Source organism: Podarcis melisellensis (assembly GCF_964234715.1).
Source record: "Podarcis melisellensis genome assembly, chromosome: 2".
NCBI classification, from domain to species: Eukaryota; Metazoa; Chordata; class Lepidosauria; order Squamata; family Lacertidae; genus Podarcis; species Podarcis melisellensis.
In genome coordinates, this window is record NC_138529.1 from 95411552 (window position 1) to 95439141 (window position 27590).

General features: G+C 42.2%; 1 protein-coding gene and 1 long non-coding RNA gene across 7 annotated transcripts in view; one reads left to right on the top strand and one right to left on the bottom strand.

The window, feature by feature from the left end:
• Nucleotides 1-27590, bottom strand: part of MITF (melanocyte inducing transcription factor) — a 140920-nt gene that overhangs the window by 47673 nt on the left and 65657 nt on the right. For 2 of the 6 annotated variants that reach the window (XM_081902625.1, XM_081902623.1), the window contains exon 1: nt 13902-14048. The exons of 3 other annotated variants lie outside the window; for them this stretch is intronic. In XM_081902625.1, coding sequence (XP_081758751.1) covers nt 13902-13957 — 56 coding nt within the window. In that variant the 5' untranslated portion in view covers nt 13958-14048. Of the gene's footprint in view, nt 1-13901; nt 14049-27590 lie in introns of those variants that run through there. One more of the 6 variants, XM_081902624.1, reaches the window with a different exon arrangement.
• Nucleotides 5309-12170, top strand: LOC309365446. The gene is made up of 3 exons (XR_014166155.1): nt 5309-6054; nt 8118-8166; nt 12082-12170. It is a non-coding gene; the product is annotated as an uncharacterized lncRNA (long non-coding RNA).

A 27590-nucleotide genomic window follows, 5' to 3' on the forward strand; every position in this document is an offset into this window, starting at 1 on the left:
GGGCCAGCGCTGTCCGAAGACACTTCCCGGTCACGTGGCCAGCGTGACATCACTGCTCTGGCGAGCCAGAGTTAACACAATCCTAGGACTATTGTAAATATTTCAGCCTAAATCTCTTAAAAGACCTCCAGGAAACAAGCACACAAGTGTATTCTGGTCTAAATTTAATCTGCTGGCATACTGCATCAAAGCATATAAAAATGGAAGTAACCCAGTACCACACATTGATTCCACAGCATGTAATCAAAGAAGCTGATTGCCACTTATGAGAAGGGGAGAAGTTGTGGGGTGACTTTTCACTCACTGAACCTGAAAGTGAGTTTAAGTCTACAGTCAAACCTTGGTTCCCAAATGCCTCCGTTTTGGAACGTTTCAGCTCCTGAACACCACAAACCCGAAAGTAAGTGTTATGGTTTCCAAATGTATTTTGGAAGCCAAAAGTCTGACACGGCTTCCGTTTGAGTGCAGGAAGCTCCTACAGCCAATCAGAAGCGATGCCTCGGTTGTTGAACATTTTGGAAGCTGAATGGGCTTCCGGAACGGATTACGTTCAACAACCAAGGTTTGAATTTGTGTGTGTGTGTGTGTGTGTGTGTGTGTGTGTGTGTGTGTATGAGAAACCTTTATTGCGGTCTGGAGTTCATACCGATAAGAGATAAAGTATCAATAGACTGCCCACCCCTAATATATATATGCAATTAAAATAGAAATTTAAATAAGGGTGTTTTCAGAAGTGAACATTAGGTGAGCATTTCCACCTCTGCAAAAAATGAAGTTCAGCCTATGGTTCCCTTTTAATCAGTACAGTGGTACCTCGGGTTAAAGACGCTTCAGGTTACAGACTCTGCTAACCCAGAAACAGTACCTTGGGTTAAGAACTTTGCTTCAGGATGAGAACAGAAATCGTGCACCGACGGCGCTGCGGCAGCAGGAGGCCCCATTAGCTAAAGTGGTACCTCAGGTTAAGAACAGTTTCAGGTTTAGAACGAACCTCCGGAAAAAATTAAGTACTTAACCCAAGGTACCACTGTAATCACTTCCAGGGAACCATACAAATTTCTCAGCAAAGGTAGGTAATATTAAGGACCTCCATGGATTCTATCGCTATAGATTTTGCTATTGAAAACAAATTAGGATTCATTTCCCTAGGAGGAAAAAGTTGTGTATGTTTTGAGAAAAACCCCAAATAGGGACAGAAATTGTTAAGAGTGCCCCACTAGGCATAAAAGATGGACAAACAGAGCAAAGTCTCATCCTCCCCAATTAACATCCAGAGCTGTACATTATTAACATATCTAAATAAGCGTGTTTTCATTCTTCATGTCAATAATCTGTAGTTTGAAATGTGAGTATTTTAAGACCAAAAAAAGGTTTAAACCCACATTTCAGACCGAACTATTTTTTTCCCTCCAACATCCCGCCGCCCAAAAGGATGGGGGTAGGGGTGGAGAATGATGACCATCTTGCTGTTTCAGGCCTGTCAGGTTGAAACATTCCCAGGGAGACTGATCCTTTTGATAAAACAAGAGAAAAAACCTTTGCGGTGAAACTAATGCAGCTGCGGAATAATCGCACTAATTAGCTGCTCAAGAGAAGTCACTGACTGTGATACTCACAGAGAAAAGGGAATACTTTCAATTAAGGGCGAAGTGTTCTCATATCCTACAATGAATCACAGGGAATCCCTAACTTTTTAGTGGGAAAGTTCATACTTTGCGTAAACAGCTACTGATTTTCATCAAAAGGAAAGAATTGGAACAGAGAATGCTATACAAATCCCCCAACAAGTACCATCTTCTTGTATCCAGCCCAGGGCGGAATGGGGAGAAAAATATGTTGCTTAATTTTACGTTAATGTTTACAGAGTGACAGATCTAGCATCATCACCTAGCTCAGCCTTTCCCAACCTTGGGTGTTGGACTACAACTCCCATCACCCCTGCCCACTGGTCCTGCTAGCTAGGGAAGATGGGAGTTGTAGTACAACAGCTGCGGGTCCAACGTTGAGAAAAACTGGCCTAGCTGTTCACCATTATTGCAGTTGCAGATCTCCCTCAAACAATTTCAAACCCACCATACTCCCTTTTAAAAATCTGTATTTTATATAACAACTTCAGAAGCAGAAGACTGTAAGAATGTGACAGGTTGAGGCAGTTTTGCAAAGTTGATAGACACAACAAATAAATAAATAAATAAATAAATAAATAAATACTGTAACAGTAATCTAACATTTTGAATGTTGCACTTTGAAAGATTCATAAATTGATCTCTTGCCCAAGGACAACCTCCAAAACATTTAAACATAGAGTATGAAAGGAAAATTCAAGATTCTAGGCATCAAAAGTCCCAAACCTGTAACATTAGAACCAGTTTCATATTTAGGGAATGCTCCAGAGCAAATTTAGAGAGGGGGAAAAGGGGCCTGCGATGGTAAAAATTGGCCCTGCTCCCCATTCTGCTGTCAGGTTCCTTCCATTAGTGGGCAAGCAGCATGATATCACCTTATGAAAGCTAAATGAATTTAGCTTTCATAAGGTAAATATATAATATATACAGTAAGGTAAATATAATAATATGGAAACTAGCTTCAACACTTCCCAAACCTATGACAGATGTTTAGGTGGTTGGGGCCAACTGAATACCCAAGGTAAATACTACCAGATTTCACATTCTACTGTCAGTGGAACAGACTCCCTTGGAAGTCTCCCCCCACCCTCTTTTTCACAGAACTGGATGAAATTTACAGGCATAATAGCCCTGACAGCCTGCCACACAAAAAAGCCCAAAATTATTTTGCTAGACATATTTTAATGAATAAATACATAAAAGAACCATCTATAACTTCGGTAGAATGGTATTGAAATTGAAGGTGAAGATGGATCCTGACAAATTTCCATCTTCCGAGAAGATGGATCCTGACAAATTTCAGAACTGGGGACCTGTGAACCAACCCTGCTTCACCTTGGACAAGAGCAGAATCCCTCTAAGGCACCCCACTTCAGTTCAGGACTTGGGATTTGTCAGAATACTCTACACACGCTGAGTTATGCACTGTAGTTATTGAGGCTGGTGATTAGCGACAAGCATCAATGCGCAAGAGGCCTCAGGTTTTTAACTCTACATATAAGATTTTATTATTGCTACCCTGCCTGTTAAGTGTGTGTTCTGTAATATGGTGGGCCCACAACTTATGCTCACTTTACATACATGATCACAACCTTAATGTGTGGGGCAGGTGTGTTTCTGCGTAGATAAATAAATGGAGAGTGGGGAAAACCCACCATTGCCTGCTCTCCAATTATTTATTTTCCTCACATCACTCAGTTGGTTAGAGTGTGGTGCTGATAATGCCAATGTCATGGCACCCTCCCTGTGGAAAACCCTCCCTTCAGATGCCAAGGAGATAAAGAACCACCCAACTTTTAGAAGACATCTACCGGGAAGTTTTTAATGCTTGATGTTTTACTATGTTTTAATATATGCTTTAGGGATGTGGGTGGCGCTGTGGGTTAAACCACAGAGCCTAGAGCTTGCCGATCAGAAGGTCTACGGTTCGAATCCCCGCGACAGGGTGAGCTCCCGTTGCTCGGTCCCTGTTCTTGCCAACCTAGCAGTTCGAAAGCACACAGTGCAAGTAGATAAATAGGTACCGCTCCGGCGGGAAGGTGAGCGGTGTTTCCGTGCGCTGCTCTGGTTTGCTCTGGCCACACGACCCGGAAGCTGTACGCCGGCTCCCTCGGCCACTAAAGCGAGATGAGCGTCGGAACCCCAAAGTAATTTGCGACTGGAACTAACAGTCAGGGGCCCCTTTACCTTTACCTTTAATATATGCTGTAAGCTGCCCAGAGTGGCCGGGGAAACCCAGACAGGTGGGTGGGGTATAAATAATAAAATGATTATTCATATTATAAGGTTGCAGGTTCAATCTCCGTATGGGACAGCTGCATATTCCTTCATTGCAGAGGGCTAGACTAGATCCCTCCCAAGTCTACAATTTTAGGGTTCTACCTGCACACCCATTGGGTTTTCCTTGCTTACAGGGCTCTGGGAAGGAGGTGCAAGGGCTCTGGGTGTGTCCCACAACCTTTCCAGAGCCCAATACACAGTCCTTCACCTTCTGGGGAGGGTGGGGGGTTCCCACTATTTTGCTTTTGTGCACAGAGCCCCAGAACCAAACCCTCATATAAGTGGCAGGCCAACTGTACTTCAAATCAAAGCGCCGCCTGAAGCCTCCGGGACTAAAAAAATTAAAAAGCTCTAGATAGTCAGACAGACATATGCTAAACCAGGGCATCAGGTTGCAACACTTTCTTAGGACCTTGTATTTTGTCTGGAGGTTGCACTTTTTTCAAGATCTTCCGTGCATGCAAAAGGCTGTATTATGCAACTGTTTTAACACACATAAGTGCATGTGCCTGAGCACACATGCCTCTCATCATCAAAATCACAGACCTGGAGAGTAAACTGGCAACGGTGGAGAGACTAAGTTGATTATAAAATGTTCTGCTCATCTTTGGTAGTAAGGAAAGAGCCAGAAACAGATTTAGCACAGGCAGAATTTGAGATAAGCATAATGTTGCTTTTATTCATGCACATAATGTGGAGTATTCTGTTACCAGGCGGGCATAAAGAGCATTCATTAGGTGTGAAACTCCAAAGTGGAGAGACATTCCGTTCCCATTCCATTTTCCAGCTACTGCCAACAGTCCCCCCGGCACTGCTCCACCCACCTCAAAAATTAATTTTGGGCTAAAACATTCCCGGTTCAAGCCAGGCCTCCTTTGGCAAGCAAAACAGATTCGCATAAACTGGGACTGTATTCATATGTCCTAATAAAAGCTGCACACTCGCATTGTATAATCTCCTGGCCAGAAAAAAAAAATAGAGCCTTTAAGTTTGAAATTAATAGATCAATTATATATATATATAAATGCCATCTGCATTACACATCGAACCTTTTGCCAATATTTGGATAAAGAAAGCCACAGCAGTAACAGGTTTGCTAGGGAACTGGCAGAGCTTGGCCTTTGCTTGGGACTCTCATGTCAATCAAACCCTCTGACATTAAGCATTCTAGTAACACCACAGTATTATGTGGCACCTGCTACTGGCTAAACTGGGTGGGGTGGGGACAAAAGACAAGAAGCAATGATGAACCTCAGGAAATACTGCATTGCACTACTAAAAGATCTAGGTGCATCTTTTAAAAGTACAGTATATAAGGTATATAAGTATAAACAGTATTTATTGGGGTGGCAGGTTGTTCTAAAAGTATCTATTCTGCAGTTGCATATTCCACTCACTTTCCTTCCATCTGGGGGTTATACTGCGGCCTTCAAGTTAGTCAAAAAGAAAGAAAGAGAAAAAAAGTCTGAGTAAATTAAAATGCATACAGTTGTGAACTCTTGAAGTTCTTAAACCTTCCAGCCACGGTTACACGAAAGCAAGTCTGTCATAGGACGCATTAATGTAAACATCCTGCTCCCCAAAAAGTACAGGTCTAAATTGCATTCCCAGCTCTGAACAAAAGCCGAAAGCTTTCACTAAGGAAGATTTATCTCTGTGTTGCTTGAAGGGGTGTGTGTTTTAACCTATTTGGCTTGATGCGCTATAGAGATGTCTATTGTTACATCTAGTGTACGAAAGAACTAGATTAGTTTGGAATGTGAAGGGATGAAAGGATTAAAATGCGCCCTTCTGTTCCTCGCTACCCTCACCCCCCACCCCCAAATATCCAGCCAATCTAAAGCTAATCTTCAGGCTACTGCTTCGAGTTCCCAAAGCTTTTGCCATTTATGCTTCCAACAAGCAACAGGAAAATGTGAACCACTGATTAGTAGTCAAACAAGTGGCACTGGGGAAGAGTTCTGTTCTGAAAGCTGCATCCTGGAAGCCCTGTTCATCTTCACGTGCAAAAGATCGAGGAGAGAGCCTTGAATGGGACGAATAACGTGATGGCTCTCCTGCTGTACCTCATACTGAAAGAACGTATCTCAGCTACCTAGTAGACATCAATATGGTGCCTTCAACTGAATTCTGTTGGGGGTTTTCTCAGGTAAGCAACTTATCAAACACCACTTAAGGTAAATTCCGCCTGAGGGTTTAGTCACTGCTGTTTTAATAAAGGTAAGAGGAGGACAAAATGGTGAACTGATGGTGCAGGGCAAGTTGAAATAGTAATAACAGAGCTTTCAAGAGTTGAGCAATGCACCCCTCTCGCTAAAATTAATGAAGCAGCATTATTCAGCCAAGATGAGACACCAGTCAAATGTTTTAAGTGTCTGGGAACAGCATAACACGGCCTAAATAATCTTTTGATTAAAGGCAGCTGTCTAAGAAGTCCAGTGGTAAGTGAAGTAAAAAAAACTTTTAATGCATCTGCTAGCTGATTCATATTTGTTGGGATGGAAAGGGGCTGCAGTTACATACAGTCCACACAGAGAGAGAGGGTGCAATCCAGGTAAAATTAGGAGTTCATACTATGTCCCAGTGAAAAACTATGGCATAGTTGAATGAGGTTTAATCCAACCAATTTGAATTTGTTTAGGGTTGATTAAAGCTTCTGCATCGTATAAACAATTTATTTTGTGAGTGAAGGAATCCATATAAAGACACAGGGATCAAACTACCCAATGATAAGATGGGAGCTTTATAATTCTCTTCTCCACTTTCCTTCTTAAACAAGAGGAGCTTAAGCATTCTGCAAGCCTGAGCAGAGGAAGGTAGATTTGGGAGAGACTGCTTAAATCTCCCCTCCTTGAATGTGTTCAGAATTGCTCTTTCCAAACTGTTTTCTAATGTGTTTTCTAACGAGTAATTTGGAAGGAAGGAAGGAAGGAAGGAAGGAAGGAAGGAAGGAAGGAAGGAAGGAAGGAAGGAAGGAAGGAAGGAAGAATCTAGGGCAAATCTCCACTGACGTTGCTTTCCAAAAACATTATCAGATGCCCACCTCCATGGATACGTCCCTCAAAGGGTGAACCATGTTGCACAGTTCACAACTGTGTCACTTCCCAATAACTGCACTGAGATTAGAAGAGCCACAATTCAGGGGTAGACCATATGCTTTGAATGCCCCTGACACAACCCCTGGTAACTTCACAGGGCCATGGGGCGGGCAGGCGCAAGAGAAGGTCCCAGATCTAATCACACAGTGTAGAACTTTGGTTGCCTTCAACTCTGCCACCCCTCCTCTTCTTCACGATGGTTGCAGCGACGTCCCCTCCTTTCCCCGTTTGGTTTGCTTCTCTCTCTCTCTTTGCTACGCTTTTAGCAACAGTTGCAGCCTCCTCTCTCTTTCCGCCCCCCCCATCCCACTTTTTGGCAGTAACAGCAGCTGTGGCAGTGTGGTCCTGTTCCTCAACTTCCCTGCACCTTGGCTCACTCTAGAAAGGGAGGTGTTGGAGAGCATCTCTGGGAGGCAGCCCCCCCCCCCGCACCAGTGCATCAATCCTACTTTCCATGCAAGGGACAGTCCTGTATCTCTAAGGTATATTACGGAGTATCGCCCAGAGAGCCAGTGCCACTATTAGGGTTGCCATAAGCCATCAAGAACTGCATCTGGGCAGGAACCCCTTTAATGCCAGGAAATTTTGTCTGTGGAGATTTTTGTGATTTGGGGGGGCTCTAAAACTCATTTTGGGGGGACGACCACTTTACTTAAAAAGCTCAACAACTTTTCTGTCTGTACAGTGGTACCTCGGGTTACAGTCGCTTCAGGTTAGACGCTTCAGGTTACAGACTCAGCTAACCCAGAAATAGTACCTCGGGTTAAGAACTTTGCTTCAGGTTGAGAACAGAAATCGCGGGGTGGCGGCAGCGGGAGGCCCCATTAGCTAAAGTGGTACCTCAGGTTAAGAACAGTTTCAGGTTAAGAACGGACCTCCAGAACGAATTAAGTTCTTAACCTGAGGTACCACTGTATTTTCACTTTCTGAAATATGGCCACCTTAATCACTATAGGCAATACAGCACCGAGCTATATGGCCCAATGGTCTGACTCTGTATGAAGTGGCTTCCAATATGTTCAGCCTGGAATCATTCGTAATAAATGGATCGCTAACTTGTTTCTACATGAAATCATAACCCTTTATTAACCTTGCATTGTTTCATTGTTCGTAGAGGCAGAAACGAACTTTTAAATGGTTGTAAGGAGCAAGTCCTCTCACTGGTAAGTAAATACTTCAGAATCATTATCTACTATTCGTTCCTGCCCCCTTTAACCAGAAATGTAACAAACCCTGATTTGTAAATTGTGCACTAACTGTAAATAGTATTATTGGTGTCTACTGTTGGAATACCCATAGAATACCCTGTAAAACATAATAATGGAAGCAGTTTAGAAGAGTCAATACATTTGTAGTCGACAATACACAACAACACACGCCAGTGTTTTTCTTCTTATATCTATTGTAACATTTTGTGCTTCATCCCTAAACTTAACAATTGATTGCAGGCTGTACTGAAACTGGATTCAACTGTCCTGTTAGCTGGCATGATCTAAACTAGAGCCATTTAGAAAACAACAACTTTGCATTCAACTTTGTCATTTGCTGCCACGGATAGAACAATAAACCTGGCAAAAATTGTTTTTATACACGGAATGATAAATACATGCATTGTTGATAATAGCTGCTGTGCGGCAAGTATCCCACAGAATATAGGATCAAAACACCTGATAGAATAACCCAGATGCTCTGGAAAGCCTCAACAGTTAGGATAAAAAATCACAAGCCTCAACTTCCATGCCGGGATAAAGTTTTTGCAGAATTGCAATAGGTGCCCCAGAATGAGACAGCAGCAAGGAAATCCAACTGTTATTTCCACTCAGCTAGACTTTAAAGCAAAAATGACCCAGACCTGAGTATATAGCATGCAGGACTGGCATGTATAACAAGACTTTCATTTTAGAGATTAAGGGCCAGGAATCAGGATGCATTGCGGCTTCTCTTAGTTAAAAAAAAAAAAAAGATTTGTGATGTGCAAGTGATGGACAGGGTATATCTTTTGAAAAGGATAGATCAAAACAATGTGCCCTTCATGTACAGGTCTGAATCCTTCATCATTTCATTCGAATGGTTGGTACTAGGGGTGAAGGAGGACTTTGTTTTGTTCAGGATTTAAATGTGAACCTCACCTACCCAAACACTATGTGAAATGAAACACAGCTATCCCTTCTATATTCACAGTCTTCCAGCTTTTGTTGCGCAGCTCTCCAATTCGAAAATGTGTACAAAAATATGAAAATAGGATTTCAGAAGGAGAGGTCAAAGTTAGAAACAGAACTGTTAGAACCCAATACTAAAAATTTGTCTAGGATGTATAACTTGCTGTTGAAATGGAATACACAGGATGAAACGGTGAAATCAGCTATGATTAAATGGGCACAGGATATCCGGTCATGACATTATGTTTGCTGACTGGGAACAGTTATGGACCACTGGTGTTAAGTTCATGGCATGTAATGCCTTAAAAGAAAACATAATGAAAATGATTTACAGGTGGTACATGACCCCAGTCAAGCTTGCAAAAATTTACCACTTGCCCAACAACAAATGTTGGAAATGTAATGAGGCTGAAGGTACCTTTTATCACCTTTGGTGGACCTGCCCAAGGATTAAAGCCTTTTGGGAAATGATCTATAATGAAATTAAGAAAGTCCTTAAATGGACTTTTCCTAAGAAACCTGAGGCTTTTCTCCTGGGCATGGTTGGCCAAATGGTGCCAAAAAAGGATAGGACTTTCTTTATGTATGCAACTACAGCAGCAAGAATCCTTCTGGCAAAGTATTGGAAGATGCAAGAACTACCTACTCTGGAAGAATGGCAGACAAAGGTGACAGACTTTATGGGATTGGCAGAGATGACTGGCAGAATCCGCGACCAGGGGAAGGAGACGGTGGAAGAGGATTGGAAGAAATTCAAAATATATCTTAAAAATTGTTGTAAAATTGAGGAATGTTAAGATGTCAAGGGGTAAGAAGTAGAGAATTACAGCTGTAACTAACAAATTTAAGGAAATTTAATGAAAAGGAATTAGATAAATTGACTAAAGGGTTGCTAAAGAATTTTGGAATAAGGATGCAGCGAAAGGGAGGTAAGGGGAAGTCGATATATGTTTAATGTTGTGTATGTTTTTGTTTTGTGATGTGTTTGTTTTTTATTATGTGTTTGAAAAATTAATAAATTTTTTTATAAAAAACAAAACAAAAATATGTACCCATATGTGAAAACTCTGCATAAAAATGCACATAATAGTGAAAATGACACAAATGTTCAAAGAAATTGCTTGCAAAAAATGTGCATATTAAGAAAAGGTATATGCAAAAGTGTGTGTGTGTGTGTGTGTGTGTGTGTATTCAGAGAAATCTGTACTAAACTGCTGGTGAATTTTCACTTTTTAAAAAATAAATAAATCACCCACTGATACAGAAATTAACAAATCACAAACTGATACAGAAAGAGATGAACTTAAGACTGATCCATCCCTAGTTAGTAGTCATACTTTTTATTATGTTTAGCATGTTTAGCCTGTTACAATCCATCTGTTTCCCCAAAACATGAAAATGAGCTCATGCTAGGCTGCTTATGACAAACAAGAGGTCATCTCAAGCAGCAGGAAATTTTTGCTGAATTTTGTTTCATGTCATGAAGTGTGATAGAAGAGCATTCATGTGGGCTTGTACATTTTATATGCTAGTTTTAATAGATGCCAATTGGAGAGAATAGTTTCACACTGAAAGAACTTTGAACAGAATTCAACAAGCTTAGTATGAATCAACAGTGTGATGCCGCAGCAAAAATTAAAAACTAAAAACCAATGTTATTCTAGGATTATTTCACTGTTTTCTGTCTTGGTCAGACCACACCTGGACTACTGTGTTCAGTTCTGAACACCACAGTTTAAGAAGGATATTGAAAAGCTAGAACGTGTACAGAGGAGGGCAACCAAGATGATCAAGGGTCTAGAAACCAACCAAGCCTTATGAAGAACGGTTGAGGGAGTTGGGTATTATTAGCATGGAGAAGAACAGACTGAAGTGATATGTTAGCCATCTTCAAATATCTAAAGGGTTGTCACATGGAAGACAGTGCAAGCTTGTCTCCTCCTCCACCAGAGGGTAGGACTGTAGCCAATGGATTCAAATTACATGAATTATTATTACATAATAATAATAGTATTAGTAGTAGTAGTAATTTCCCCAGCCACTCTGGGCGGCTTCCAACAGAATATTAAAATACAATAATCTATTAAACATTAAAAGCTTCCCTAAACAGGGCTGCCTTCAGATGTCTTCTAAAAGTCTGGTAGTTGTTCTTCTCTTTGACATCTGGTAAGAGGGTGTTCCACAGGGCGGGTGCCACTACCAAGAAGGCCCTCTGCCTTGTTCCCTGTAACTCGCAGTGAGGGAACCGCCAGAAGGCCCTCAGTGCTGGACCTCAGTGTCCGGGCAGAACGATGGGGGTGGAGACACTCCTTCAGGTATACTGGACTGAGGCCATTTAGGGCTTTAAAGGTCAACACCAACACTTTGAATTGTGCTTGGAAACGTACTGGGAAACTAAACATTAGGAAGACCTTTCTGACAGTAAGAGCTGTTCAACAGTGGAATAGAATACCTCAGAAGGTGGCAAACTCTCATTCACTAAAGAGTTGAATGGTCACCTGCCATTTAGCTGTGATCTTGCTTTGCAGGGGCTGGACTAGTGGACCATTTCAATTCTACAATTCTATGATTCTAAGTTGTTGCATGCACAGAATGAGATCTGCTTGCGCAACAATGCTCTTTTCCTCACCTCTCCACCCCCTAAATCTGCTCTTGAGGGTTCTGCTCTAACACATCACCTTGGTGTGTCATCCAGTCCTAGAATATTGACCTGAGACAAACTCTCTCCAGTTTCAAGACAAGCCAACTTTGAACCATTATCAGAATCAGAAGAATCTTTATTTGCATCAGCCACTAGCCATAGCAATAAAATAAAAATGTACTGAAGATGGGGGTAAAAACTTAACTATACAAAATACATTCCAGAGGTTTACATCAATCAAATAATAAAACTTATGCTAATCCCCCCCCTTTTTGCAGTTTTTGCTGCCACCTGATTATCTCGATCTGCTAGAAGAAAGGACATAGGAGCAATGGTTGAGCGACCTGTACCTATACAGCTGCAAATATGTATGTGCAATCATACAAATGTGACACTAGATGGCGATAGTGCGCTATGCCAAATTCAATGTATTTTTTCAAAACCTTTTATAAAAAAAGCATTTTCACAGCTTTTTTTTTATATGTGTGTAGAGTGGTAATAACCTCACTCGAATATTTATAAGGAGCGCAAGCTAGAAGCACACGAGCTACTGATTCAATACTGCCACCTACACATGGCACAAATGTATGTTTCCAGCAGAATTTTTGGAAATCGACCCTCAAGTACAGCTGAAGGCAGCACATTTAATCTTGCATTAAGTGAAAGAGCATCTGAACTTTGGAATTGTTAAATTTTGCAAACAGGGTGCCAATGTATCAGTTGAACCGTTGGTCACGAATCCAGTTTGTGTAACCAACCAGTGTGTTTATGTGTGCATGCACAGACACACTCACAATGCCCTGTGAATGCTCCCATGATGATCAAGTTTAAAGCTTTTTTTAAAAAAAATCTACCATCTGCTAAACAATTGCAAGCATTTAGTATTTTTCCATTTCCCCTCCTTCCTGCCTTTAAAACACACCTTCACAAGCTGCTAAGCAATAAAGCTTTTGCTACTCTAATGAGAGCCTTCCTCATGACCCAAGAATGTTCACTAAATAATTATTAAACTCTGGAGGTGTGGGTTTGGTTTGTTTTTCGCCCGAGTCGCAATTCAATAAAATGCTGCAGGTTGATTTGCTTCAATGCTTCATTCTCTTTTCGGGACTGGTGGGCAGTGGCGTAGCGTGGGGGGTGCAGGGGGGGCCGCAACATCTGGGAGTTAGGGTTAGGGGGCGCAAATCCACGGGTTAGGGGGCGCAAATTACTTGCCTTGCCCCGGGTGCTGACAACCCATGCTACGCCACTGCTGGTGGGATATGTTTCACCAAGAGCTACACAACAAGCAACCACTGAAAATTTCCTACGAGCCAGACCTGTAGGAGATTACTTTCCTACTGACTGGTAAGCAATCCACCACCAACTTTGCTGTTTCCCCCACTGTTTTTACAGCCCCATACATTGAGCTACCACTCAGAAGTTTATTTCTTGAACCAAAAAACGTGGTTCAAGAGCAGCACTGGACAGAGAACCCCGAAGATCAGACCCTAAGAGTCTGGCACTCCTCTGCTTCCAAACCTCATAATGAAATGTGCCACTGCTTTACTTTTTGTCTGTTACACCAGTGATAATAGATATGTTAAGTGCAACAAAGCAATGCCAACTGCAATTGTGTATTTTTAAGAAAAAAGATTTCGCAGCTAAAAATACCCCAAATTAAAAATAAAACCATATTATTCTGTAGTCTTCCTCATCCAGAAAATATACCGTATATTCACACAACTCCTAAAGGAGATGCATTTGACATCAGAAAGTCCACAATGTGTTTCAAATTCAGTGTTTTGCTGGGATGTAAATTCATATTACTTTAACAACAAGAAACCCACGAGAAAGATATATCACTTATCTGTTCTCCGCATTTTAAGTTATTATCATTATCTTGCTCAGGCAGACACAGCTGCTGTGCCTTTTAGATAGCAAGAAGCTGAAGCAGCACAGTAGGTTTAATCTCTCATAATGCTCTTTTTTATGTGTATGTGTGTGTGTGTGTGTGTGTGTATATATATATATTGTATATATACACATACATAAACACACACACTTATCACCATGTTAAAACAGAGAGCTCTTTGCACCCCTCAAATGAAGTGTCACTTACAGATAGCGGCTTTGAAAGGAGCAAGGAATGAACATCGGGATTCTAAGAGCTTCCATCTTCCCCCCCTTCCTGTTTAAGGTGCTCTGCAAAGCCCTTGGAGAAGAGTCCAAGTCAAAGCAAGTCCTGGCACTGGATGTGTCACTAGGGGTGGCTCTTGATAAAGGCCATGGCAACTCCAATCCAAACACAGCTCAGTGCTGAAATGGTGCCCTGGTGTCTCTGCATTAGCAGACCTGTTTAATCCAGCACCTACCTGAATAATGTGAGACAGAGAGAGAGAGAGAGAGAGAGAGAGAGCGCACTTCGTTTTACCAGTGGAGGGAGATGTTGGCTTGGGGAGAGAAAGTGAAGGAACTTGTAGAAGTGAGAAGGCATCCGGCTGAAGACAGGATGCTATTTCAGCTGCTTGTTTTGTTCTCCTGAGCTACTGCACAATATATAGCACCATATGGTCTGGATGACTGATATCTTTGGGTCTCTTTACGGTGAGACACACACACATACACACACACACACACAGTGGTACCTTGGGTTAAGAACTTAATTCGAGGTCTGTTCTTAACCTGAAACTGTTCCCAACCTGAGGTACCATTTTAGCTAATGGGGCCTGCCACTGCACGATTTCTGTTCTCATCCTGAAGCAAAGTTCTTAACCCGAGGTACTATTTCTGGGTTAGCAGAGTCTGTAAGCTGAAGCATCTGTAACCTGAAGCGTCTGTAACCCGAGGTACCACGTGTGTGTATGTGTGTGTGTGTGTGCGTGCGTGTGTGTATCACCATATTCTTTATGGTGTGTATGAGAGAGAGATCTATCTCTATCATCCATCATCTCTCACCTCTCTCTCTCTCTCTCTCTCTCTCTCTCTCACACACACACACACACTATAAAGAAAGAGACCCAAAGATGTCATCCAGACCATACAGTGACACACCAGGTGTGAAGCACCTAGGCATACACTACTCAGGACTTCTTAAAAATCAATTGACTTTAGCAACGTGGGTGAGAGATAGCATCTGAAAAACACGTGTCAGCATTTTACTGCATTCACCTGTGCTTCAGTGCAGCAAGACCAAATAGATACCAGCACAGTTTTCACACGACACTGGGGTTTTGTTCTCACGATTCCTGCAAGCAGTGCTTTAAGAACCCAGTTTACTTTATGGTAACCCAATTATTGCGACATGGCTGCGGATCTCACTACATTTTGTGGAAATGCTATATTAAGCTATACCCTTGATTGTTGGTTAATGAATCTTGAGTATTCTTGCAAACATTAATAATTATTTGAATCCCTAATCCATACTCTGGAGCAGCCTTTCTCAACCTGTGGGTCCCCAGATGTTGTTGAACTACAACTCCCACCACCCCTAGCTAGCAAGGCCAGAGCTCAGGGATGATGGGAGTTGTAGTCCAACAACATCTGGGTACCCACAGGTGGAGGGTCTTGGCAAAGTGGGAGAAGTCGATTCTTTCATTTCTCTTGTCTAGGCCAAGGAAGTAGCCAACCTTCCTCAGTAGGTGGGGCTGCCAAATTTCAAAGAACCATATATAAAATAAATGACTTCCTTATAATCAAACAGAAATCTGTACAGTATAATCCTGTTGCCAAGCCCAAATTATCTTTGTGTATTCTAGTGTCTGTAACACTAAATTTGCTGGTGTGGGGAGGAAGTGTTGTCATGGCTGGAGGAGGACAGAGAAGAATCTGGTTGTAAAACAGCCTTCTTACAAGGGATTTGACTAACAGGGTGAAAGTAACACAGGGTAGCATCAACAGAAGTTAACTTAGACCCAAATAAACTACAACATAAATAAGCTTAAAATGCTGTATTTCCCTGGCAGATCACAGCCTGCCGCTTTTTAAAAGGAAAGTGTTCCTCTTTTAACAAATATTAAAATGCAATGTTAAAATAAAATGGGAAGAAGCTGAATGAATGTATGCAAACCTGAATAAAGCCTGAATGACTAAAACAAACTTCTGAATCTGCCTGGCCAGGCAACATCCTCTCAAGTACTGTCTCCTTTAATTGGTTATTGCAAATAGAAAATTCACCCAGCACAAACAGTATAGACTCAGTATTGCTCTCTCGATGACTTATATAAAAAATGTGATACTATAATATTTACAATATCTAGGTTTAAACCACAAGGACAGGTATATTCAAAGTATGACATACTCTTGAACACTCCTTGCTAAAACAACTGAATGCATCAGAATTAAATGAGCTTTAGTAAAGACCACCCTGTCTTTTAATTTATGCAAGTCCTTAAAATAACAAGGTTATCTTTTCTTTAATGCAAAGGAAATTCTCAAACAATGGTGCTGTTTCATAAACCAATGTGGTCGCTCGTTCCATCTGAAGGGATACATCATACAATCTCTGCTTCAAAGGCCTTGTTTAAAGCAAGCTTCCTCCCCATAGTTTTTAACGTACAGTTCAGAAAAGCCTAATGTCAATGCTAGGGAGGAAGGAAGCCTTTTTCCAAAAGTGATTGTCCATTTCTTCAAAGGCTACCTGAACAGAACAACAAGATACACTAAAAAAGCTTTTTTAGCCAGAAGTTTAACATCATTTTATATGTCACTGTTTATATTCTATATTGCCAATTTAGCTCTGCGCAAATCAGAAATGACCAATAATGGAAATATCACCAGGAAAGAATGTATAGATTTGTCTTGGAGTACAAGGGCCTTAAAGCCTCAGAGGCCGACTCAAAATTAGAACTTTTCACATTCTGCTGCAGAGATTATATTGACTCACTGAGAGTGGTACTGTTCTCTTCAAAGCAATTAGCATCCATTAGGTTTTACAGCCATTCTCTTTCATTCATACTTTGATGTTTTCAGCAAACGGTTACATCATGCATTTATTACTACAGCTGTTAGAATACATATTTGGATTGCTGTTATATTTAGTTTTTAAGAAATGTGTCGTTTGTTTTATCTTCCACTGCATTTCCAACCGAGTATCTATATATCTGTATCAATACACGCACACACAAACCCAACCTCAGCACACTGCACACAGCCGACAAAAATATGAAAGTCCACACCACAATAAATCAGTTACAGCAAGCCTGCTCATGTTTACTCAAACATATGCAACTATGTATGGACACTGCAAACAGGGAAGTGGGTACAAATTGAAACTGCTTCTCTGAAACTGTGGTGAGTCGCAGTTAGGCAAAACAAGTCAGGTACTGCCATCATGATTCTCATTTACCCCCTGCTGGAACTAATGACAGCTTTTCCAGAAGGCAATTTCAATCAGGAAAGGGTTAGAAAATGCCTTTCTCCCCAGTGCCACAGATTTGGTCCAGAATCAAAGTTCCCTGAAGCTTTAAGTTAAAACAAGGTTGAGAAGTCTAACCATGGGTGCACTCAGTGTTTTTTTCTGGAGGTACCCAGGGGTATAAAGGTAAAGGGACCCCTGACCATTAGGTCCAGTCGTGACCGACTCTGGGGTTGTGGCACTCATCTCGCTTTATTGGCCGAGGGAGCCAGCGTATAGCTTCCAGGTCATGTGGCCAGCATGACTAAGCTGCTTCTGGCGAAATAGAGCAGCACGCGGAAACACTGTTTACCTTCCCTCCGGAGCAGTACCTATTTATCTACTTGCACTTTGACATGCTTTTGAACTGCCAGGTTGGCAGGAGCAGGGACTGAGCAATGGGAGCTCACCCCGTTGTGGGGATTCGAACCGCCAACCTTCTGATCGGCAAGTCTTAGGCTCTGTGGTTTAACCCAGAGCGCCACCCGCGTCCCCACCCAGGGGTATGCATACCCCTAAACATTTTGTGAATCTAAGTTTGGCCTCATTGAGGGGCAGTATTTCGATATGAGTAGGAAAATGAGAGTACCCCTAAACATCATCATCATCATCATCATTAAAAGCACTGGGTGTTTGCCCTGTTATTGAAACACAGCTGGCCATTTTCATTGGGCATACATAGCAAAGGCTACTGAACTTTCCACTGGGCTATCAGAAACTTTTGCTCTGCATGCTCCAAAAATTCTTTTAAGGCGAAAATAAGGGCTGTGGTTCATAAGAAATGAGCAGATATCTAATCAGACTGGATCACTGAACACCATCAACTAGCAGTCCAGTGCCTGGCCCATTTTTTATTTTTATTATTTTTTAGAGGAATTATGCTATTGCCTCCTTGATTACTGTAAATGAACAGAGAGGGCTGTAACAAAATACTTTGATAGTTGGAAATCTCTTTCTAACCTCAAAGTGCAGTTTGGGGACACCACACCCTTCAGAGCTGGGCGGGGGGAGGAAAGGCGGGGGGGGCAGCCTGGGGCTACTGTGGCAATCTAATCTTTAAAGAAGTGGTGAGAAAATTGTGCCCCCTCCACCGACATTATTGGAGTCCGAACTCCCATCATGCCCAGCACAGTGATGAGGAATGATGGGAGTTGTGATCCCAGAGCTTCTGGAGGGCTACAGATTCCCCTACAATAATAATTAATAATAATAATAATTTTTTATTTATATCCCGCCCTCCCCAGCCGAAGCCGGGCTCAGGGCGGCTAACAACAACAAAACAGTACAAAAGTACAGCACAAACAACACTCTAAAATCATTCATTATAAAATTAATTAAATTCAAGCCACTGGCCACCATTGGGCCAGAGCTCTGCGAAGATTGCCAAGGGAGGGAGTCAGGCTGAACAGCTCTGTCTTGCAGGCCCTGCGGAACAGCTCTGTCTTGCAGGCCCTGCGGAAAGATGTCAAGTCCCGCAGGGCCCTAGTCTCTTGTGACAGAGTGTTCCACCAGGTCGGAGCCACAGCCGAAAAAGCCCTGGCTCTAGGGCTTTAAAGGTTAAAACCAGCACCTTAAACCTGATCCTGTACTCCACTGGGAGCCAGTGCAGCTGGTATAGCACCGGGTGAATATGATCTCACAGCGAAGACCCCGTAAGGAGTCTCGCTGCAGCATTCGGCACCCGCTGGAGTTTCTGGGTCAGTCTCAAGGGCAGCCCCATGTAGAGCGAGTTACAATAATCCAGTCTGGAGGTGACCGTCGCGTGGATCACAGTGGTTAGGTCAGGGCGAGAGAGGTAAGTGGGAGCCTCATTGCTTATGTAACTGGGAGTGCTTACAACACATCATTTGGATATTTGTGATAACATTAGATGGAAGTCTAAAGGCAGCATCCACGTAATCACAAATGATGCCCTCTAGGCTGAGCAGTAGAGTTTCCCACCACCTCTCCTTTTCCCACGATGAAGGAACTAGCGCAGCCTTTCAGCCAACGCTATCCACAATGGTGGTAGTTCAACCAGTTTAGTTAAGTTGCAAAACCAGCGTTACTGCTACTACTGCAGGAGCCACATGATGGATCAGCTCTAAATATGCTTTTTGTCACTTGGTTTCCAAAGGGGGGGGAAGGGGTCTGAAAATGATGGATTTCAATGAGCCTTCTCCTGCTTCCCTCCGGGGCGGAGTGTAACAGTCTACACGGAATTGTTTTTACTTCTTTAGTTGTTTTTAAAAAGAGAGGCCTAGTTGGAACAATTCGCATATGGAAATGATGAAAAGCCTTTTTGTGGCCTAAACACTGGAGAAATTGTTCCCCCTTATATAGCTTTGCCAGAGCCGTGGCGAATTTGCGTTAGCTGCTACGTAAATCGCCAAGAGGGCAGCTGTGACTTGCGACCTTTGGAGGAGGAGGAGGAGAAAGGGAGAGCGTCTTTGCATCTTGCTAGCGGGCGTTCTGTCCCGCTAGCATATCATGTACCTAGTTTGAATTATACAAGAATGATAATAGGAGTATTTTTAGCAGGCAATAAAGTCTTGAAAAACAACAGTCGGGCGGAGGAAGAGGAAATATACCATACACTTGATTTATACTGCAACTAAAAAATTTGGTCTAAAACAAAACAAAAAAATATTATCTTAATATGTGAAGGCTAGAGTCCCCCCCCCCCCCATTGCTTGCATCCCAGCCAGGGCCGGATTAAGGTTTGATGAGGCCTTAAGATACTGAAGGTAATGGGGCCCTTTATATGTCCAGCTGTCCTTTGTCAACAACAAATTGTCGCTGTTTTTTGTGTTGAATATATGGTACATGGTAATTTATGGACCTAATAGGTATCTAAAGCCATTTACACATAAGAGAATACTGTATGTATTTTATCAAAGTAATTTTTGAACTGAAATACAATTAAGAAGAAGTATATTAATTGTTGTTTAGTCGTTTAGTCGTGTCCGACTCTTCGTGACCCCATGGACCAGAGCAAGTATATTAATAGTGAAATAATTATTAAGCTCTAACTTAAAATGATTGGAGGCCCATTATGTACATCATAGGAGCCTACACAACACAAAACACTGTTGCTGCATGTAGGGGGATTTTTATTTGTTTTTTATCTTATATTTTGGAAATGTACATGCAGGTTTTTTTCCCTTTTAAACTTTTTTGGGGGGGGGGCAAGAGAGTGGGGCCCTAAGCTATAGCTTGTTTAGCTTATATGTAAATCCGGCACTGATCCCAGCCTGTGGGAGGGAATTCAATGTACAGTGCTGCTTTTCATGTGGAAGCTCCTGATGACTTAGAGAGCTTCCATGCATGCCAAGAAATGGATGCCTCCAGGAACGCCCAGCCCTGGTGAGATATTTATGCCTGCGTCAGATATTCCTAGGGGCATCTTCTGGTGGTGGTGTGATAAAGAGTATTATGCATTACACTGAAATACAAAAAGGGGGCGGGGAATAGCATCAAAATAACTCAAAAGAGTGACCTTCAAAAAAAAAAAAGTTAAGAAAAAGCTTCAGGTCCTGATGCATTTTGATAAAAGTTATCCTGACAAAGGATTTTTAACTTCTGAGAGAGTGCCAGAGTGGTGTAGTGGTTAAGAGCGGTGGACTCGTAATCTGGTGAACTGGGTTTGATTCCCCGCTCCTCCACATGCAGCTGCTGGGTGACCTTGGGCCAGTCACACTTCTCTGAAGTCTCTCAGCTCCACTCACCTCACAAGAGTGTTTGTTGTGGGGGAGGAAGGGAAAGGAGAATGTTAGCCGCTTTGAGACTCCTTAGGGTAGTGATAAAGCGGGATATCAAATCCAAACTACTACTACTACTACTACTACTACTACTTCTTCTTCTTCTTCTTCTTCTTCTTCTTCTTCTTCTTCTTCTTCTTCTTCTTCTATGGGTACTACTGAAGCATTTATGTTCATGTGACACTTTACCTCCCCTCTACAGAAAAGTCACTGAGCAAAAGTCTTGGTAAGATCATGGACAAGGCTGTAGGCTCAGTGATATCTGTTCTGCATGCAGGAGGTACTGGGTTCGATCTTTGCTATAGCCAGGTAAGGCTGGGAAAGAGTAATGGCTGAAACCCTGGAGAGCCTTCAATAGTCAATATTGTAGACAATACTGAGTTAGATGGACCAATGGTCTGATTTGGTATATTCTAATTCAAATGCTTGTGAAAAGAACTAAACTATCAGAGCTATGTACATGGGGAGGGAGCACATGTCTGAAGCCATCTCCTTGTCCATGAGGAGAGGAAACGGCTAGGCACATTCATGTCTCACTAAGCCATTGTTTAGAGCATGGGTATGCAAACTAAGGCCTGGGGGGGCTGGATCAGGCCCCTTCGCCTTCTAAATCCGGCCAGCGGACGGTCCGGGAATCAGCGTGTTTTTACATGGGTAGAATGTGCCCTTTTATTTAAAATGCATCTCTGGGTTATTTGTGAGGCATAGGAATTCGTTCTCCCCCCCAAAAAAAAAATAGTCTGGCCCCCCACTGAGTGACAGCGGACCGGCCCCCTGCTGAAAAAGTTTGCTGACCCCTGGTTTAGAGTGATGTCTGAATGCGAGCAAAGACCTTAAAGTTAAGACATGGAACACAATGCCGCCAGCAGACAACTCCTTTGATTGAACAATTATTACAGTATAAAATATATATTTTAATAGACTTTTTCTGTCTTTTTAAACTTATCTTTAAGTTTTAATGTTTTTAATTATTTTTGCTGCATTACTGAAGCAAGAATCATAGCACAAAATTCAGAGAAGTTCTGTAGTCTCTCGCACTATCTTCCACACATGAGTTGGGGTGTGTGGCTAAGTTCGGTTCACTTTGATATGTGAACTAAATTAAATCCTTGCATATCCATTATGCCTTTCCATGAAATGATGCTCAATATGGCTAATGGTAAAATGTCAACATTCAAAACATGCCGATGTGAATCAATATTCAAGGAAATCTAACTTAATTAAAGAGAGGTCTCTAATGTCACCCCTTGTGCCTATTCTATTTTATACAAACCTTAGGAGTCCATTTTTCCGCATGAGTATTACTAATGACTGTACGTAAATCGCATTTTGGCTGATTCTGCTTTTCCTTTAGACTCCCTCCATTGGAAAAAATACTACACCTGTGATTTTTTGCCATTTATATATAGAATGGGAAGATGGATAATACACCTGCATTAACAATGCAAGTGACTCTGGCATAAGATGTTTCAGCAATTATTAGAAATATTTATTTCAGAAATACGAGGCTCTGATTTTCCTGATCACATCCTCAAGATTTTTGTTCTGGGTGATTGCTCCTGAGTAATCTACTTGGAAATGGGCATCTTAACCATTTAGTCCTTGTGGAGAATCAACAAAGTCCAAGATCAAACATTGCATATATGTAAGGTAAATATAAGAACCAGAAGGTGAAATGTAGTATTATTGTGATTATAACTGGGTAACAAATGAGAGGTGAAACGGTTATCTCTAATTATAAACTTACCAATTACTTTTTATGGAAGTCTTTACGTGGGCAGCCTGCTGTCACTAAAGTTGCTACCCTTAATAAGGAAAAACTTATAGGTCTTAGTTGTTCACAGGTAAGTCCTTGTCAATTTATGTTTATACAAGATGGGAAAATACTCCAAAGTCAAGTTCTGATAGTGCAGACAATGAACATTCTGTTAGCTCATAAATATAGTGTATCTGTTAGCACATAAATATAGGCCAATACACTGGAAGATACAGTTGTACCTTGGAAGTCGAACGGAATCCATTCCGGAAGTCTGTTCGACTTCCAAAATGTTCAGAAACCAAAGCGCAGCTTCTAATTGGCTGCAGGAAGCTCCTGCAGCCAATCAGAAGCCACGGAAGCCCCGTTGGACATTTGGATGCCAAAGAACATTCGAAAAGCAGAACACTCACTTCTGGGTTTGCGGTTTTTGGGAGCCAAAAAGTCCGAGTACCAAGACGTTCAGGATCCAAGGTAAGAGTGAATAGAGGAGGTGGAAGGCCTTTTCTCAGGGTCCTCTGACTCATTCATCCCATGACTCATTCCTTGTTTAGATGGGCTACATAGACTCATTTTATAATCTTGGTTATATGTAACTGCATCACTGTTTTCAATTTTGCTTTTTAACACTAGATACACTCCTGATATAGTTCTGTTATTGTTTGCATGGTTATGTGGTTAGTTTGTACATACATTCATGATAAATTGCTACAAAATTATAAATAAATAAATAAATTGACACTCCCAACTGCCACGGAATAACAAAGCTAACCGTAAGGTAAATCAGTTTGTTGGACATGTGCTTTATTAATGCACACATACTAACACCCATCATTTTTTAATTATGGCATTTAGCAGTAACTAAAGCTCTCTGGGCAGTATGTGAAAAGGATCTAGGGATCTTAGTAGACCACAGGCTTAACCTGACTACACAGTGTGATGCAGCAGCAAAAAAAAAAGCTAATGCTATTCTAGGTTGCATCAACAGCAACATAGCATCCAGATTGCACCGCTCTATTCTGCATTTTGAGTACTGTGTCCAGTTCTGGGCACCACAAGTTAAGGATATCAACAAGCTGGAATGTGTACAGAGGAGGGCGCCCAAGATGATAAAAGATCTGGAAACCAAGCCTTATGAGGAACAATTGAGGGAGCTGGGTATGTTTAGCCTGGAAAATAGGAGACTGAGAGGAGATATGATAGCCATCTTCAAGTATGTCAAGGAATGTCACAAGGAAGATGGACTCAAACCAATGGATACAAGCAGTGCTTTTCTTCTGGGGGGACGCAGGGGTACACATACCCCTAAACATTTTGTGAATCTTAGTTTGGCCTCATTGAGGGGCAGTATTTCAATATGAGTAGGAAAATGAGAGCACCCCTAAACATATTTTTAGGAAAAAAGCACTGGATACAAGTTACAAGAAAGGAGATTCTGACTAAACACCAGGAAGAACTGTCTGATGGTAAGAGCTTTCTGACAGTGAAATGGACTCGCTCAGAAGGTGGCGGAGTCTCTTTTCATGGAGGTTTCTAAGCAGGCCATCTGTACTGGATGCTTAGTTGAGATCCCTGCATTGCAGGGGGTTGGACTAAATGACCCTCAGGATCCCTTCCAACTCTACAATTCTGTGATTCTATGAATCAATTAAAAACTCATTCAAAACCACAATTCCCAAAAATCATACATCAACTACAGCAGAATAATCCTATAAAACAACAAACCATATCAAAACAGAGATTAACACACAAAGTCAGCAACAATTGTATGTTTTAAAACACAACCTAACATCCCGTATTGATTCAGTATTTGATGAGTGTTTGGGTGGTTCTGTTAGTCTTCAGGGTGTCGTGCTTGGACAAGTATTAACTGAAACTCAAACATCTGGAAGCATTAGATGTTACACCACTTGCAAAATAAATAGTTATTAATTTCTATTTAAATCAAGCTTGCTGAAGTTTAAGATTTCCTCGGAAGATAGCTTGTGCCAAAAGAAGTTGGTAGGGAGTACAAACTAATAATCTTATGGAACAAGAGATGCTCTCTTGCAATTGTTTTTATTCATTACTTTACACCACCCATGCAATTTGCAACTCCCTTAGGGCAAATAACATTCCACTTTCTCGCTAGCTCTGTTCCTTTACCGCAAGTTACCTGCAGCAGACTATCCCCTGTTATTATAGTCACTGCAATTTCTCATTTACTAATCCTTTAAAGACCTGATGTGATTTAAAAGGAGATGCACAGTTGTTAAAGGGCTATCTTGCACTATTTTTTACTAATTGTTTTATCTACCAATCTTTTGGGGAGCAAGACTAGGGAATACAGTGGTGCCCCGCAAAACGAACGCCTCGCAAGACGGAAAACCCGCTAGACGAAAGGGTTTTCCGTTTTGGAGCCGCTTCGCAAAACGAATTTCCCTATGGGGTTGCTTCGCAAGACAAAAAAATCTTGCGAGTCCCCGCGGTTCCCCCCCGCTTTTTCCCCCTTTTCCTAAGCCGCTAAGCCGCTTAACAGCTGATCTGCTGATAAGCCGCTTAACAGCTGATCGCTAGAAGCCGCTAGACCGCTGTAACGCTAATCCGCTAAGCTGTCAGTGGGCTTGCTTCGCAAGACAAAAAAACCGCTAGACGAAGAGAATCACGGAACGGATTCTTTTCGTCTTGCAAGGCACCACTGTACAACAGAGGGAATTGGCAGGGGGAAGGAGAATGCCATGGTTCTGCATTGCAATTTATGAAACATAGCATCTATGGCAGGGGCGCCATCGCACCCTCAGGATTGTGGGTGCCCACCACTGCAACGCGGACATGCGATGTCACACACACACAGAGGCTTGCACAGTAATGTATAGGCACGTGCACATGACGTCACACATCCACGTTGTGGCAGCAGTGACTCCTCTTCCCCCTATCCACAGCCAGCGAGGCCCCCTTTTCCGTGGAGAGGAGCCCTGCCTCTGAGCCACACCTCACAGAAACTGGCTGAACTGCTTCTCTCTCAGATGCAGCACCACTGTCGTCTGCTGGCTTTTTTCATTGACTTTGTGGATGCCCGCCCCCACAATTATATTTTTGTGAGTGCCCAAGCACCCACGGCCCCCTGGAGTTGGCTCCTATGATCTACAGTAACAGATACGGTGAAGGGAGTCCAGTGGAAGCTGGGAAGGAAAGATGAGACAGCAGAAGAGATTGACAGAGGACAAGGGGCCAATATCCCTCTCATACGAGTTCCAGGCACCAGTGCTGATTTTAAAGGAACAGTAATACCACAGTAAAGGTGGCGCTGTGGGTTAAACCACAGAGCCTAGGACTTGCCAATCAGAAGGTCGGCGGTTCAAATCCCCGTGATGGGGTGAGCTCCCGTTGCTCAGTCCCTGCTCCTGCCAACCTAGCAGTTCAAAAGCACGTCAAAGCTCAAGTAGATAAATAGATACCGCTCCGGCGGGAAGGTAAACGGCGTTTCCGTGCGCTGCTTTAGTTCGCCAGAAGCGACTTAATCATGCTGGCCACATGATCTGGAAGCCGTACGCCGGCTCCCTCGGCCAATAAAGCGAGATGAGTGCCGAAACCCCAGAGTCAGTCACGACTGGACCTAATGGTCAGGGGTCCCTTTACCTTATTAATACCACAGTGTTGTGAAGCAATTGCTGTTAGTGCCACAGGTACTGTATCACACGTGCAAAATTTTATGGGTTTGTTTTTATGCTCCATAATACAGTGCTTCTTGCAGCGCAACACTGGGCTAATGTTACTTAATACCGCACTGTGTTTAACACTAACATATTCATAAATGGTTTGAGTTAGAGGTGAGCAGCGAGGTAGATGAGATAAACAAGTTTGCCAATGGCACCAAATTGTGGTTAAAACAAAATGGATTGTGAGGTGGTATAAGCAAGTGTAAACTAATACACTTTGGGGCAAGAAACCCCTACCCCACCTTAATTTCATAGATACACTTCCCAACTGATGGTGCCTGGGATTGTAGTGGATAAGTCAACGAAGATGCGTGTCAGCTGTGAAAATGGCAAATCCCATCTTAAGACTCATTAGGAATGGGGTCAAAATTAAAACTGCCAATATCATAATGCCGCTACACAAATCTGTGGTGCAAAGCATTGTTAGAGGTAGTAAGCCTCTGAATACCATTTGCTGCAGACCTCCCAGGCCATATCCCATAGTGGTTTAACAATCAATACTTCTTCCCAGAGAACTCTGGGTATTGTGGCTGGGTAAAGGGAACAAGCATTCCCTAACTCCTCTCAGCACACTTAACAGACTATAGCAGGCTTCCTCAACCTCGGCACTCCAGATGTTTTGAGACTTCAATTTCCATCATCTCTGATCACTGGTCCTGCTAGCTAGGGATCATGGGAGTTGTAGGCCAAAAACATCTGGAGGGCCAAGGTTGAGGAAGCCTGGACTATAGCTTCCAGAAATGTTCAGGGGAAGCAGACTCTTCAAGTGGCATCATAGTGCTTTAAATGTATAGTGCGAATGTGGCCTCAGCATCAGCGGGTAAAAAAAGGAAAGAAAATAAAGCCCTGAATACACACATAATATTTAGCGAGTGGATTAACATGTCATTAGCACATCCCATGGCTGTGAATTAACATTCAGATGTTTAGGAATCTTTCTTTGAGATTCCACATCCTGTTCAAACACGTACTGTTGCCAAAGTTAACTTTGACCGAGTCAGCTTTATGAAAATTAAAACATGTTCCTTAGAGGAAAACAAGCAAATTAAAAAATTATACAGCACGGACTCCTGTTTTTAGTAATGGTGGAGGTTAGTTTGTTCAGCCTGTGCCATGTCTGTGAATTTTAAGCTGTTTTGCAGAAATATGGGGAAATGAAAACATTTCTGCTACTATCCCACTGAAATCTACCTTTCTGTGATTTAAGCCCCTTAGAGGTAGT